This window comes from Cololabis saira, chromosome 12, assembly GCF_033807715.1.
Source record: "Cololabis saira isolate AMF1-May2022 chromosome 12, fColSai1.1, whole genome shotgun sequence".
Lineage (NCBI taxonomy): Eukaryota > Metazoa > Chordata > Actinopteri > Beloniformes > Belonidae > Cololabis > Cololabis saira.
The window spans coordinates 19,230,799-19,247,556 of NC_084598.1; the positions used below are offsets into that span (position 1 = coordinate 19,230,799).

The window sequence follows — 16,758 nt, forward strand, 5'->3', positions numbered from 1 at the left end:
ACTTACGGAAAGACCGGGGGGTCAATGGCCGTCTTGATGACTCCACCATAAACAGCCAGGATAGAAAGGATGACACAAGCCAGGAAAACCAGCGCCAGCTTATTCACATACTTGACTCCGACAAACACCACCAGCGCCATAAGGCTCAGCACAATGGTGCCGTACACTCGCATGTTGTTGAGCAGAGCGGCCTCGGCCTCCGGCCCCTCCAGGCCCTCCAGCTTGAAGATGGCTGCCTGAGGGACAATGTAAATCTGAAACAGAGAGAACAGCAGAGGAACGGTGAAGGTGTAGAATACGGCAAAATATTACACAAGCTGTTTAACAATGTTAGCTGTTATAAAATGAACATGAGCTGAACTGATGACTCCACCTTAAAGTCATTTGAGTTTAAACACATTTGTACATCAATTATGTGTTTACTACATAAAAAACAAGATAAGATGGGTCATGGCAGTTCAGAACGGAAACAACAAACAGGACTGTGATAAACAAGATTAGATGATGAAGCTAAACTTAATTACAGATTAAGTCAATTTGTTCACAGTTTTTAAAACTTGTTGAATTAAGGTGGAAACCCCCCAGTGCTATCTAATATTAGAAACACACGAACCCTATTCCTAGAAAAGAGGATGTTTCCAAAAACGGGAAGAAAACGATGCCAACATCACGCAATAACAATCTGAGTGGGAGGCAAAGAATTACAGAAACGTTTCTAATGTAATACAGTTCTGCAAGAGTCTACAATTACAAGAGGTTTTCAAGTGGTTCAAGATGAGAGAACTGTGTTCAGCGTGTTGAGATAATAAGTGAGTGGTGCAGAGTTTCCTCCACCCCCGTCTCTCCTCAACTATTGTCCGTTCAGTCTTTACATTGTTTCATTGCCACAACACATCAACAAACAGATCACAATGAAACAACAGTTCAAGGTTCAGCTCCTTGTGCAGTACTATAGACTTATCTCATCCATCACCTTTGAATACTAATACTCTTTCTTTCTCTCTTTTTCTCTCTCGCTCTCTCTCTCTCTCTCTCTCTCTCTCTTTCTCTCTCTCTCTGTCTTTCTCTCACAATCCATGAAAACCCAACTACAGAATAACTTGCAATGCAACAGTGCACGAAGATTATGTTGTATTATATCGAGGCATTCGTCTCACTCATGTTCCACACACTATATTAGATGAAATATAAACGTAGCAAAAATATACATGGAAATGTAACACTGTTTTCATCAGCTTGAATTATTTGCCCTCTATGGCATGATTTGTTGTTCTTTTACAGAAACATTTTTTTTTACCCTATTTGCTGGGAGCTTGGAGGTCCATGATAAATGCTGTCATATGGTTTAATATGTTTTTCATTTAAAGTAACTACAAATTGAAACATGTTTAAAGTGATATTCAACTCCCCAATGGTTGTCGGCTCTAAACGAAGTCACATCCGCTTCTGGTGATATTCTAACATTTAGATTTATCAGTCCATGACGCAATAAAACATATTTTACAGAAAAAAAGAGTTGGAAGTTGTCAATTTCAAGCATTTCATTGAGGTTAAAGGGTCTTACTTTTCATGAAACTATTTATTTACATGTTATCTATTAGATGTTGCTTTTTTTTATTTTATTTTTTTTACAAAAATCAACTTAGTTTTATTTGCAAACAGGCTTGTATTTTAAATGTCTTTTTTGGGCCATCAGTGAGCTTATATTATTGATGCAGCGGTTAAGCTTTTCTACAGCACTTGAAACATCTTACATCATGTCACCAGTCAACTTTCCTTTTGAGCACCAGTTTATAAGCTCACTCTGACCAGCTGCAGAGGAACTGCGACATAAGTTAATAAAAGCCATAAAATCCACGTCCCAATGCCGTTATCCGTGTTGCCATTTTACAAGAAACTGATTAACACATTTAAGTGGTAAGATAACAGACGAAACCAGCACCAGACCCTAAAACAGGCATACCTGTATGGAATGCACCCTTTATTAAAAAGTCTACAAAAACAATATGTGCAGCAGCAACATGCGGAAACAAGTAATTTGACTGTTTAATCCACCTACCAGCAGAATTTCAATACAGCCAAGAATGTACATGGCACCAGCAAAAGTTGTTCCCAGATAGAAGCAAATCCCCACTGCTCCGCCGAACTCTGGCCCCAGGGACCGGGAGATCATGTAATACGAACCCCCAGCTGTGAGTCACAAACAGAGACAGGATTCACCACGGTGCTCCGTCAGACACACTGATACCGTCAAGGCCCTTGGATGTCCACTTACCTGGTACGACTCCATTTGTTGCAATGGCACTCATGGAGATGGCTGTGAGCATGGTCTAAGAACAGCAGCAAACCAAATATTAAAGGCCAACAAAACCCAGCTAGGACACAAGTTTAATTAAACATGGCTGAAGCAAAAATAAACCTTGATAAACTGAGGACTTCAGCAGAGCGAGAGAATAATTCATTTTACAATGCTGACATGGCTTTTGGAGAGATTCAAACATTTCTGCAACGTCTCTTCGGTAAACGTCTGCTACACCATGATATCATGGGCATCCTGCATTTAAATAGAGAAATAAAACTATTTTAAAAGTTTTGAAAACTTTTCATTCTCACATTTAACACAGTTAAAATCAGTTAAACCTTATTTTTTAGACTTTTATATTCTCCTTAATATTTTTACTATGATGGTTGTTTTTATTCTTTTGTGTCTTCTTCTGTTTCTCCAAGACGAACATCTCTGCTGTTACAGTTAAGAAATAAAATAAAACAAAAGCCTTTCCTTATTTCCTTATTTGCTTTACAGTCTTCTGGTCTGACTATACACAACAACTCTGAACACCACCGGGCAGGAACACTTAGATGTGTTTACAAGTGCAGACAGCGATGCTTGTTGACATGACTTATACTCTCGTACTAACCTGAGTGCTAAACAGGCAAGCCTTGACTGGAGTGATTCCATTACTGTTAGCCAGAACATTATATTTATTTTGATTATATTTATTTTGTTTTAAAGTTTGTGCTTCGTGTGACAGGAGTGCAGCTCCAGTGCAGCTCCAGTGCAGGTCGTTGGGTAATCACACTAGTTACACAAATGCGCTTATCTTCAGTTTTTAGACCATATCCTCCTCCATGAGCAGTTTTTGACCAGCATTTTCATGATAATTCACAATCAGCCAACATATGAGTCAGATTGCAAATAAACCGTTAAAAATGTATATCCCGGAGAACATGGAGATGGTTTCTTTTATTTAATTTTCTGCTAAATCCGGTAAATCTGGAAGCATTTTGTCAACTGAGCACCAGTTTTTAATGGAGTGCATCTGTTGTTAGCAAGGTGTTACACAATTTATTAGCAGAAAACTGTATGCCAGGATTTAATGTTTCACCTTCAACATCTGCACGCGGATTTTTACACCCCCACGCTCCTGTAATTGGCTCTGTGCTGTCCAGAGAAGCAGAGATGCACCCTGGGCATGCATGTCAACAACTCTAGTATACCGTCTCCATTAACTCTTCTGTTTTTCTTTTAAAGGAAACATCTGTTGTTTTTGTTTTCAATAACATATATAACACAGCAGGAACCCTGCACTTTTACACACCGTGGAGCAACACATGAAGACAATAATAAAGGAGCCAAAGACGCCTCCGATCCCGACCATCCAAGTCATCCGCAGGAAGAGGATCACCCCAAAAATATTTTGGATACACGGCAAGTACACTCCCATCAGAGTGCCCAGTTGAGGTGCCTGGAAAAAAACAACAAAAAAAAAAACAATATTGATATATGAAGGATTTTTCAGGTCTCACTTTTATTGGGATCATCACACACTTTCAGGACAAATGTTTTAAATGATGGATACAGTCTATAAGCACTTTGCTGTTCACTCGAAGCCTCCTAAAAGCTACTTTTTCTTTGAAATTCATGACGTTAGGATTTTCCAAAGAAAGAGGATTATGCTTTTCTAGTGCAAAGACAGAATAATCCTGTGGAAAAGAGGAAGGCCAGCTCTTTGTTTACGAATGAAATGTTCCTGTTCATTCGCCTCTTTCCTCAATGTTTCTGTGGAGCAAGTTTGCAGTCATGAGTTTCCTGGCACTTTCTTATATTTTAGTGTTTCCAAATGCGTACATCTGTAAATTGAAGCCGAAAAACAAAGCCATAAATTAGTTGATGATTCATTTGTTGCTGAAAATGCAGAGGGATAATTCCTGTCACAACACTGAAGCATGTTGTTAGATACTGTAAAGCAATGCGTTATTGATATTAATATTCATTCTCAATGAATGAATACCAATAAATGAGTCCAGAGGTTATAGTTAAATTCAGCTTCATCACTTTGTGAAATAAATCTGCCTGAGAAAATAAAGTTTGTGCAAGGCAAGAACACTATCGGGTGGGTTACACCGCAAATCGAGTTTGACAAAGCCAGGCTATCATTGAGAGAGCTGGCTACAGAAACAGGAAAGCTGGGAATAAAGATAATTGAGACTGGTCAGCATCAGTTGGAGCATTAAGACCAGGCTTTCCACTTCACACGCTGCGCATGCACTCATAAAAAGAGACATGGCACACATTAGTTTCTTTCACACAAAATTCACCTTCATTCATAAGAGCAACGTTTATGGAGGCATTAGGGAAGAACATGGAGTACCAAAAAGTATCCTTCTCTGCCTTCATGGCTCCCATAGAAACACAGCGCCTGTAACCTAAAGTCTGAATGTTTGTTTTCCCTCAGAAGTTGCATCATGAGTTAATTCAGCACTGATGTCAGTTCAAAAGGGTTGATTCTTAGTTCAGGTTAAATTACCTGTAGGACCAACTATCTCATAGATTTGGTACTGAAAGAAGGAATCTATGCTTCTTCCAGCGAAGGACACAAGAATCTGCTGGAGTCTTGTCTAGTCACCTTCAGCTGAGAGGCAGCGGGGTACAGTCATGGCACCCGTTGCAAGTCCATCACAGGGCCACGTATACAAACAACCACACATATTCACACTAATTCATCTAACATGAATGTTTTGGGTCTGTGGGAGGAAACCGGATCACCCAGAGAAAAAACCCACACACGCACAGGGAGAACATGCAAACTCCTCACAGAAAAGTCCTCGTCAGGATTCAAACCAGAAACCTCCTAGCTGTGAGCAACAGTGCTGCCCGCACTATGATTGAATTTGGGAAATAAAATCAGCATCGAAAGCCACTGACTGACTTTTCAGATGACAGCTGAATTATTGAATTTCTGTCAGTCGTTCCACAACCCACAGTTCACAGCGTGGGAACTTTTCTGACCACGATCTGTGAGCAGATGATGACAATAGCATTTATGTTTTCTCAGTGTCTTCATCTAACTTCACTTTTCCTTTTTGGAAGATACGTTTTTTTTTTTTTTGTTTGATTTACAACAATAAATTCACACTACAAGTTTAAGTTATAATAACTCGTGTGAGTAAAAAGAAAAATTAAAAGAACAAAAAACATAGTTGTCAATTCTGATGTTTTGTCCACAGTGGATAGATAAAACAGTGTGACACTTCTAGTAGGCATTTAAGATAACAATTGTCTTCATACCCTCAGAAACATGTCTTTACATACCATAATCAACTTTTATCAGTACAGATTCTTTTTGAATTTTGTTTAATGCCTCCAGCAAGTTAATGCCTTACTGTCTGTGGCTATCAAATATGCCAAATGTAACTAATAGCAGTCGACCTTTGCTGTCTGTGAATCATATTTTTCTTCATTACTCCCAATAACAAATACTACATATGCTCCACTGATGAAGTCTGGGGATTAACAGATAACATGGGGTGCTCTACCTTCACTGGTTTTTTAGATGGACGTGCCCCCTCCTCATTGTTCTCAGCCTCCTCGTGCTCTTTACTGCCGGTCGGCAGGTTGGAGTAGTTGGCCAGTGTGCTGAGTAGAGAAGAAACCATGGGACTGGTGTCCATCTCCTCCTGCAGCACAAACAAAGGAATGCACCATTAGACCAGACCAGCACGTCTGTAATACTGGCAGTGTTTCCATTATGTCTGCAGGACTCAAACAGATGTTGACATTTCAAGTCGTACCACATCAGTAAGCACTGTCTTCACAGCCATTGACAGCTGATGGGTACTGATGAAAGCTCCTACCTCAAATAGAGCCATGCTCTTGTTGTCATACTGCTGGCTTTTCTCCACATCAGTGGCTGCATTGCTGTTGATGAAAGGACTGCTCTCTTTGGGGTTTCCATCACCTGAAACACAGGGACAAAAGCATGCAACAAGCAAGTGTCACCTCTTCTCATGAAGCAGTATCCAGTAACACATCCCATAAGACCCTGGTACCACGTCAGATGAATTCAGGAACACCAGGTTGCATATCAGTGAATTTCGTGATCAACTTATGTTCACAGGTTTATATAATGACTTCCAGAGTTCACAACACATGACATTTCTTGTTATGCTTTCTCTGTTTGCCAACTGGCTTACATATCTGAATGGTCTGAACATCTAAAGACTGAAAGGATATGAAACTCACACACAAAACAGGATCTTGAAATGATCAGCAATTGCCTGGGAATGATTTTCCCTTTCATCAGCTTTTTTCCAATCAAATATGGTGTTACAGACATGTGGGAAGTCTTGGCAAGAAAGTCTTGGAATATTTTATGTTGCCCCGTGAGCATATTCACATATTATAACAAATGGGTTCCCATATTGTTGATGGGAAGGAGGGTAATATATTGTTCTACCTTCCCATTAAATGCTACCCAGAGGTAGGAAACGAACAAGAAAATGACTGACAGGATCACAACCTTGAAACCCACAAATACACTTTATAATGTCCATAATATTTATGTGTCGGAAAAAATAATCAGAGGGAGGAAAAAGGAAAAAAAGGCAAGAAAGGTAAGGAAAATGACAATGAGTATGCTTTTAAAAAAAGGGAAGAAAGGCAGTGGTCAAGTATGACCTGTTAATGATTATTGATGTAATTTTGTTGAGACCTTCTCGTTTGTTTAGTAGTGCTTTTTTGTTGTTGTTTTTTTATCTTGGGAATGCTCCTGCTCGTTGTTTAGGCATCACTGATCCCAGATCCCATTGTTCTGTATTCGGTTCTGCTCATGTTTTACTTTGTGATCTGTTTTGCATTTATGCATTTCTTGTTTGCTTCACTTCCTATTTCGTTTTATAGAAACTCCATTCTGTTAAATTTTGCTTCCTGTGTGCATTTCACACCTGGGTTCTGTTAGTGATTGCCAAACCTGCAACACATTATTCACTACCAGGCAGTGCCAGGTTGTATCTTTATTTATTTATTTGTTGTAGGTTTTTTTATCACATGAAGCAGCCTCTGCAGCTCTCTACACCACTCCCTGGACGCATGTCTGACCAGCCAAAGAGTCACAGACAAATTCAAGTATGTTCTTTTTCTCCAGTATTGATTAACCACTCAACCAATTTACATGTTACAAAAGAAAGTTATAAGAATTATAAACCAACCAAATCATTATAATTTAACCAAACATTTGCTAATGTACATATTTAAAAAGTTTACAATCTGGTTGATTATGAAACTGTTCAAATAATAAATAGAGTTAAAAAAGAAGTCAGTATGAATTCAGGAACAAAGGATTTTTCAAAAACTCAAAGTAGGAAGTGAATTTATTCAAATACAGTGAGAACGAAATAAGAATGTGTAGTTCACTTCCATTATTTAAAAAATCCATCAAATAGTATATTGATTAAATATAAAGCTTAGTTGTGAGTACTTTGCTTTAATGGAGGTTCTTCTTCTGTCTTCTGTTTTTGCATGAAAAATAAGTTAAACAAGCTTCTACTTCAAACTACCCTTATGATCAAAAAAACTGAAATGAAATGAAGCAAAGCAACACAAAAAGAAATGAAACAATATGAAACTTAGCCTGCTCATTACTTTTAATCATGGAATCTAATTATAGAAGTTGGAGCAAATCTAAAACAGTGGAAACATCAAACTACAAACCTCTTTCGTACAGGGATCTCAGTCTATGAGGTCTGGCAGTGTGAATGCAACTATTGGACCATTTTGCAAATCGTATGTTTCTGTTGACAATTTTTAAGGCAGCAGTTTACTGTTCTTCATCTTCTCCTATTTTTCAGTTTTCTTAAAGCATAATCAGTTAGCATCGAGCTCAGCCTGATACCTACCTAATACCTTCCCCCAAATTCAACTGTTTCTCTTTCTCAAAATTAGCCATGACAGAGCTCCTGCAGAGGAAATGAAATGATTGGATGCTCTACAAAAACTTTGCTTTTCACCTGTGTTCAAATTTGTTCTATTGCTTGTGGTAGGAAGAGACGTGTAGAGTTTGTATTTCTTGGTTAGACAATTGTTTCGTTTCACTGAAAGCTGCTCCCTGGGTTGGATATCTTGTTTTCCTTGAGGAAGCTTGAGTCATGGGATAAACTTGCACTTTCATCAAGCATTCACATCAGTTCACATACTCAACCAGCTGTATTATGAACGTTTCCTACTTCAGTTCTTTGTGGAAATCTAGTTTTCGTTTTGGTTCTTTTTTCTTTTTGCAGTCACAAGCAGAGACAGAAACACCAGCACCATTGGAGAAAGTATGTTAGACCATTAAATCAATGTCTGGACAAGACTGTTTCTCTTGTCCAGCAGGGCTGAGATGAGAATATGAATTATCTGTCTTCCAAATTCAGCATGACTTCATCAATTTGACGCTGCATCAGCTGTGTGCCATTATAACCAGGAGAAAAAAAGGTGAATGGAGGAGAAGGAACTTGGAGATTGGGAGGTGACATCAGTTTAGCATGAGTTTAGCTTAATTCCACTGGTTGAGAGGAAGTGGAAAGCATGGATGCAGCCACTTGAGCCACTTATAAGGCCCGAGATGCGCTGGAGCAGGCATCATCTCCATCAGAGGGTGAGGGTGTCGGTGATGGTGGATACCGCTTGCCAAGAGACTTCTTTGCAGTATCATTTATGTTTTCGCCTTATGGTGATGTTCTGTAAGTTGTGTAGAGTCTAGTGCTGCTTTGAGTGGCAGCAATTGTATAGGCAATGGTGAGTGTTAGTGATATGCTGATGTGGGCTGTGGATAATTTAAACTATTGTTGGGCAGGTTGGGAGAAATGTGGAAAGCATTTGTTGTTGTAAGTCATCCCTTATCGAAACTTTCTATATAAGTTATTAATATGTTGTGTATATGTTATATATACTTCCAACTCATTATCAATATGCTATGTATATGTCCAAAATTGAAAAATAATAATACATTTAAAAAATAGACTTTTCTATTGACTCTGATGAGGCCTGTTAAACAGCCTTTTGTGACATTAAGAACATGTCTCTTATTTCAGCTTTTAGTTTGGATTATGTTTAAACCAACCAGCGCTCTGTTAGCACGAATGTTAAATCTGCATTTAAAGCTCATTTCTGTTCTTAGCTTAGAATAAAATCTGCTTTAGAAGAATGCAATTTAACTATGATTTTTTCAAAATGTGTGTGTGTGTGTGTGTGTGTGTGTGTGTGTGTGTGTGTGTGTGTGTGTGTGTGTGTGTGTGTGTGTGTGTGTGTGTGTGTGTGTGTGTGTGTGACAGAAATCTTTAGCGTATTGGTTTTTATCGTCTTTCACTATGTTGCCTCAGGTAAACTGAGTTTTCAGAAGTACGATTGTGCAACTAAAATTATCTGAAAAAAAAAAGCCAGGCTTGGTCTGTATTTTGCTTCCCAGCAGCTGTAAAATATTTTAACAACATTCACACAATAAAGTCGTGTGTCAGAGTCAGAAAATGAGCTGTGACGAATCTATGTGAGCTGCCCTGCTTTTCTTCCCTGTGGGATGGGAGTGTTGTCTGTTGCCCATCTTTCCAAAACATTATACAAATAAAACCTCATCCACCGCTAAGATAAAGTGACTTTGGAGTGTAGCCAACCAATCAATCAAAGACTTCACATAAACTGATCCATAACTGTCTGCAGCAACTCTTATTCTTTATTAATTTTCTTTATGCATGCAGGTGCATGTTTAATCATCTGTTATGCAGCAACATGCAGACATTTGCATATGACTACTTTAATCATCAGCCGATGATTCATGAAACATTATCTAATTGTATAACTTCTGGCTTTAACATCTGTCAGTGAGCAACAGTTTTTGATTTGTGGCATTTGTATTACTCACTGCTGTGTTACTTAAGCATGTTTTTCCATAACCTTCAATTGTTAAGATTGCATCAGCCTTACACAATGTGTTATTCCAACATTTGTCCCCTTGTGCAACTGCTGCAAGTAGTATATTGCTGCAAACGTCTTATTTTATTTATTTATTTGTTTAAGTCCTGCAGGAAATTATTTAAAATAAAAAAGCTTTTGCTAACTCTAATGGGTGTTTATGGATTATTTTGTGTGTGTGTGTGCTAAACTGTGATCATCAAAATATGACTTTTTTCTGAATAACTTCAAAACTGATGGCCTTTCTTCCTGGAGTTTTCAGGTGATGTGAAATATCATAGAAGTATCATAACATTTCACACATTTTTGATGCAATTTTGAGTTTAGGACTATGGGATAAACTTCCAGGACTTGACTCAACCTGGCTCTGAGTGAGGAATCTACAAATTAAAATCAGTTAATAGTTAATAGTTGTGCCGATATTCCTTAAATTCACAGGAAAAGGTTTTACAAACACCTGGAGACAGACAACACAACTTCAGTAAGAACGTGCTGTACAGTGATTGGTGAAGTACTAACCACAAATATGTTTTAATAATCTGTTTCAGACATATTGTGAGTATTTATGTGAAGATTTTAAATTACAGTACATCCGCTGCCAGAGCTGATAGCATACTGTACCCCTTGGTTAGTTCTATTTTTTTCATTAAAGGTTAACAATACATACCTGTATAATACTTCAAAACACAATACTGCCTGTGCCTGAGGGTGTTTTGTATGCTGTACAAGGGAACCCATAACCATAACATGTCCAGACAATACATTAGGCTTAAAGAACTTTGGAGGTTTTTGCTGACTGTCTGGACTGTAATCCTGCACAAGAAGGAAAGTGCTTCTTCTGCTCTTTACTCCCCTGTTCAGAAATCCTTCTGTCTAGAATACAATTATTATCTCTCAATGTAAGGGTTAAACAGTACAAAACCCTCTACTTCTCCTTCTGCTATGAATTACAGCTCCCAAACATCCTGTCCAGGAGATCCATGTCTGATTCATTTTAGTTTTGTTTGGCCTCTAATATGTATTCTCACTTAGTCAGCTGAATGTAGTTTTCTCCACCCGTTTCAGTCATAGACATGGTCATGGGTGGGCTGGAGCCTATCCTCGTTGTCAACGGGCAAGAAGCAGGGCACATTTCTGACAGAAAAGTTCGATCTCTATTAAGTGTACTATGCATAACACATATTCCTCATTTCTACCCTAGAACACATGATAGTTACTTTTATGTCCATCCATCCATGCATCCATCCATCAGTCCATCCATGCATCCATCCATCAGTCCATCCATCCATCCGTCCGTCCATCCATCCATCCATCCATCCATCCATCCATCCATCCATCCATCCATCGCCACCCACAGTCTTTTAAAGGGTCTTGAGGTTCTGCTGGATCTCAGCTGTCCCATGGGAAAGGTGGGGTTGACCCTGGACAGGTTGCACTCCATCGCAAGGGGGAAAGCTACTCAGTGTTTTTACAATAAAATAGCATCGTTGTAGTTTGCACATTATTTTGAATACGGTAGTATTTACCAAGGGAATGTATGGATAGTAGGGACATATCTCTACCAACAATTTGGATCAGCAAAAAGATCTTCACCAATACTTATGCAGACTTGTTTCCAAGTGTCTTGCAGTGAAGCTTTATTTATTTATTTTTTCAAAATGTGCCATCATGCTTTCAAAATACCCAGTTTACTATGCATGCTTGAATTTAATCGGCTGAGCAAGATGCTTTCCAAAAGAGCCTTTCAGTTATGACACGGTGAGCATTCCGCTTTGACTCAGAAACCATTCAGTAATGTGCAGCGGTGAGCTGAGGTCAGTGCCTCGTGCCTCTCTCTCCAGCATGCTGTCGAACTCCTGCACCCTGGCATAAAGTTAATGCAGACTAAACTCAAGACAACTCCGGTCTATGTTTGCAAATATCATTGACCCTCTCCCCCTTCTTCTTCAACAGCTGGGGATTTTCACTTGCAGGTAGAAGAGATATCCAGCATGAATCCATGTCTAAAGTTTATCTGCGAAGCAGTTCCTGTGAAACGTTTTGGTCACCAGGAATTGAGGCCCTACATGATCTCAATCTGCATGCATGTATCTCCTACTCTGCTCTCTACACCGGGAGCAAAAACCGAAGGACCTTTAATGTTAAAATCACACACAGAGCTCCAGACTAACAAGGGAAGTTTCTGCAGCTGTCTGCAGAAATTCTGATGCTTTCAACATCCTTCTTTATAGAAGTCACAATGTAATTTTGTCCTTTCTACTACTTTTTGTACTCAGTAGATGTGCTGCCCCACAAATAAATAGACAGAATTTTTTTTTTTCACAGCAACAAATGTCAGTAGTTTATTAGTAAAGTTAGTTAACAAACATTAGGCAGATACTACAATGGCATAAAATGAAAAGTTTAATTTGTCCCTACCGATGCTGAGACCAAATCTACACCCATTGTAATCACGCAATATGTTGGTTAACCCTAACCGCATAGTTTTAGGTAAATAACCTTTGTCATTATAGAGTTATTGAGTCCTAATTGTTTGGAAATGGTATATATATATATATATAGAGAGAGATATATACATGTATATATATACATATATAAAGCATTCAAAATATACTATTATTATTTGTCTTAAACAGAAACCCAGTTAACTTTGTCATATAGAAAACGGAAACCTGCTTATGAGATTATTTTGACTACACTCTTTCGTGTTTCAAAAATAGCATCAAACGTAGCACGAACCTACCCTTCACAGACAGTACGAGGCTTGCAAATGTCAAAATACCATATGAAGCAAACTTGATATGCTTGTTTCTTTTTAACTTACTTTAATTTTTATAAAATTGTGAACTTCAAAAAAATGTTTTATTTTAAATGTAAATCTAGTTCTGCAATGCAACACGGTACTGAATAGACTGAATAGCACTCCCTGCAATCCGTGTATGGGTCATTCAGAAACATTGTTCTTCGTTTTAAAAGGGAGTTAGCCTTGGTCTGTCTCAGGATTTAAGCTTGACATCATAAGTGGCACCGCCCCATGCACAAACCTAAAGGTGACTGACAGCGTGAACCCATGAATGTAAAAGTCTTTCAAAGCATTAGTGTGAAACAAATGGCTTGAGACTGTAGCTGTTTGATCAATCTGGTGTATTTTATACTATGGACGGATGTGGTTGTTACACATTCTGGAGTTAAACTGGAGTTCATTCCTCCATGCAGATATATCAAATGTTGAATTTAATAGAAAATATAAATGATTTATTCTAATAATCATCAGTGCACTTTTGATTTCCCACCTGAATTCTGATCTTGCAATAATCCTCTCATGACTAGAGTACAGTATTGTTATTCTTGTAAAGTTATATTTGGGCATAATATTTTTTAGGCGCCATGAAGTAAAGGCTTAGATTAAAGTCTCTTACACACAGCGGGTGTCTATTTCTATCTGTTACAGACTTGATTTGCACAGCTTGAGCTCTGCTGGGAAAACAAAAAAAATAAAACTCAGCAACTAGAAAAAGAGACCAGGCTTCACTTTAAAGCCATGGTACTTATCCTGCCTCAACAAGATGTTTGCTCTGTCAATGTCTGTTTTATGCCTCTTTTTTTTTTTTTTTTTTTGGAGTCTGTCTTTTGTATTTAGTACTGTACTCGTTGCTTTTATTTCAATCCTTGTGTTCTGCTAACCTGCTCCCTGTTATCCTCCCCTAATCAGTGGCACCTGCATCGAGTCTTTCCCGTCCCTCGCGTCTGCGTGCTCTGTTCATCCTTGCCAATTTGGCTGGATTCCTGGCATGAAGCAATCCAGCAATTTCTCATGCAAGCTTCATTGTGTTTTTGATTACATTTTTGTTTTTGATCTTGCCTTTTGCTTTGGGGATTTGGATACCTTTGACTGTCTAATTAATTTCCTTCACAATTCAATGGCTGAATAAAAGCCTGTTTATCGTACTAGATGTGCATTCTACGACAGACTACAACAAGTTCCTTGTTAAAAGCATCTTTAATTTACAAAATCAAGACAGAGACTTTGCACACACTCAAGTCAGTACACTTTAATCTTTTATAGTATGCAGTTTTGAAAATAACTATTGTCTTATGATGAGTAGGCAGAAGATTTCATTTTTGTCTGTAAATTTGTGACAAAATCTTAGAAATGCTTACAAAGACAGACAGAGACAAAAACCAAAATCTACATCTGAACATCCAAACCACAAGAATTCATGAAGAAGTGTATTTGTTTGGTCATAATCCCTGGCCTCATGTCGGGAGAAAACCAAACACAACATTTGATCAGAAACACCACAGACCCAGAGTCAACAACAGTAGTGGAGGGGTGATGATTTGGGGCGGTTGTGTAGCCACGGACATGGACACCTTGCAAATAAGGAATTAAGTTAACATATGAAATTAAGTTGATCTGTAATGGACCAGCAGGTTTATGGCAAGTTTCCGTATTATCCATTGCTTAATTTTGTATTTCAAACAAATATGCAAATGTCTTCCAGTCCTTTTTCCTCAAATCTGAGACCAAAGTTAAGATGAACATACGGTTGGCAGGTGTGTTAAGCAACTGAAAAGTCCCATAAGTGGGATAAATACAAATTGTACTATTTTATCTTCCTTCTCATCTGTATTCAGCCTTGTTTTGATTTGTGATGGTTATTTCTGTGTTTTTTTTTCTTTTCCCAACATGCAAGATATGACAAGGTATAACAGAGCAAAGATGCCTAGTAAAGAGGACCAGAAGAAGGGCAACGTTCAGGTTGTAAGAAGTGAGTGGTGTGTTGAGGATTCCCTGTCATTTCAAAACTTCTTCAAAACCCAAAAGATTGTGTGAGATGATTTGAGATCATTGAATAGAGGCTAACTTGTTTTAACAATGGTATCATCTTTCAACCCTCGAAAAAAGGATGGTTTAGATGATACTGAACATGAACTGCACCACACGCCAACCTTTGTAGTCACGGGTCATCTGCAACATATTACAGAGCACAGCTGCCAGCAAGAGGGACTCAAGCAATGCATCTGCTAGCCAAGATTTCTACTTGAAGTCAAACCCACAGAGGGCATATCTTCCAAAACAAGGACCACAATCACGATGAACATAAGGAAGACAGGTGTGCTGATGAGTGGATGTAGCTTCGTAGGGAAAGATCTTGCAGAAACTGACAAAACACCAGAGGTGGAAAAAGTACAAAAATATTGTAGTTAAGTAAAAGTACAAATTTTCTGCTTGAAAATGACTTAAGTAAAAGTAAAAAGTACCCATTAAGAACATTACTTAAGTAAAAGTATAAAAGTACCTCAACTTAAATATAATAAAGTACCAAAAGTACATGGTGTAAAATGTACTTAAGTACAAAAGTAAAAAGTACAAAGTACAAAGTACAAAATTCAAAGTACAAAATTATTTTCAAAAGGATTGCAAAGAAATGAAGAATCCAAGAATTTGCTTATAACTCTAAATAATGGTGATATTATTCTGACCCCTTTAGCGTTTGTTTCCATTACCCCATTTTAATTTCTCCCTTTGCTCATCACTGCTGCTGTTCCCCATTGGCCCCGCTGACAGGTCCACCCCCAGCCTGTAGTATGCAGTGACAACATTAAGCAACCCCAGCTGATAAAGGATGAGACTTTTGAACTTTTAAATGCCAAAACCACCTTAGAAGGGGTGGAATCAAAGAATGGTGCGCATGGACACGCGTCGGCTGCCGCTCAAGGCTGATTTATGGTTCCGCGTTACACCAACGCAGGGCCCGTACCCTACGGCGAGGCTCTGCGTCGATTTAACGCGGAACCATAATTCAGGCTTCAGTCCTCATCGATACTAGACGCGACAGCGGTTCCTCCGGCCGTCCGGCCCGCCTCTGCGGCGCAACTCTCCCGGGAGCTGCGGCTCCTTCTCGGTATATTCACGCGCCCCCCTTCCTTCCTGTCCGCCTTATGGTTCCGCGTTAAATTGACGCACACCTTACGCCGTAGGCTACGGCGTAGGGTGTGCGTCGCCGCGTACCCTACGCCGTAGCTCTGCGCCGGTGTAACGCAGGACCATAAATCAGCCCCCGCTGTGCTGTTCTTTAATTAGTAGCGAGTAACGACGTGTCCAATTTTAAATATAGCGGATTAAAAGTACGATTTTTTCCTTGAAAATGTAACGAAGTAAAAGTAAAAGTACAGAAAAATGAAAGTATCAATAAAAGTACAAATTCTCAAAAATCTTACTTAAGTACAGTAACGAAGTACTTGTACTTCGTTACTTTACACCACTGCAAAACACTGGTGAAACTCTCAACACTTGGTGGCTTTTGTGTGACCACATTCCACATTGCTATGGTAACGTTCCACCCTCTCCATCAGCCATAATCCAAGTTTCCTGTTTGAATCTTTCTTGGTTGAACAAACTTGTCCTTGTTGATTAAGATTAAATCTTTGTGGTCCCAAACAATTCTATTTCCAGGTCAAGAGGTAAATGCTAAAATATCTACCTAGTCTGTGAGACTCATCATGTATTTGATAGTATGTAAGCTCCT

General features: G+C 38.7%; 1 protein-coding gene across 1 annotated transcript in view; it reads right to left on the minus strand.

Moving 5' to 3' along the window:
* Positions 1–16,758, minus strand: part of slc12a5b (solute carrier family 12 member 5b) — a 40,894-nt gene that overhangs the window by 12,692 nt on the left and 11,444 nt on the right. The window contains exons 2-7 of the mRNA XM_061735876.1: positions 6,136–6,239; positions 5,818–5,958; positions 3,600–3,746; positions 2,276–2,330; positions 2,060–2,190; positions 7–254 (exon numbers count right to left, since the gene is read on the minus strand). Of these exons, the coding sequence (XP_061591860.1) occupies positions 7–254; positions 2,060–2,190; positions 2,276–2,330; positions 3,600–3,746; positions 5,818–5,958; positions 6,136–6,239 (826 nt within the window). The remainder of the gene's footprint in view (positions 1–6; positions 255–2,059; positions 2,191–2,275; positions 2,331–3,599; positions 3,747–5,817; positions 5,959–6,135; positions 6,240–16,758) is intronic.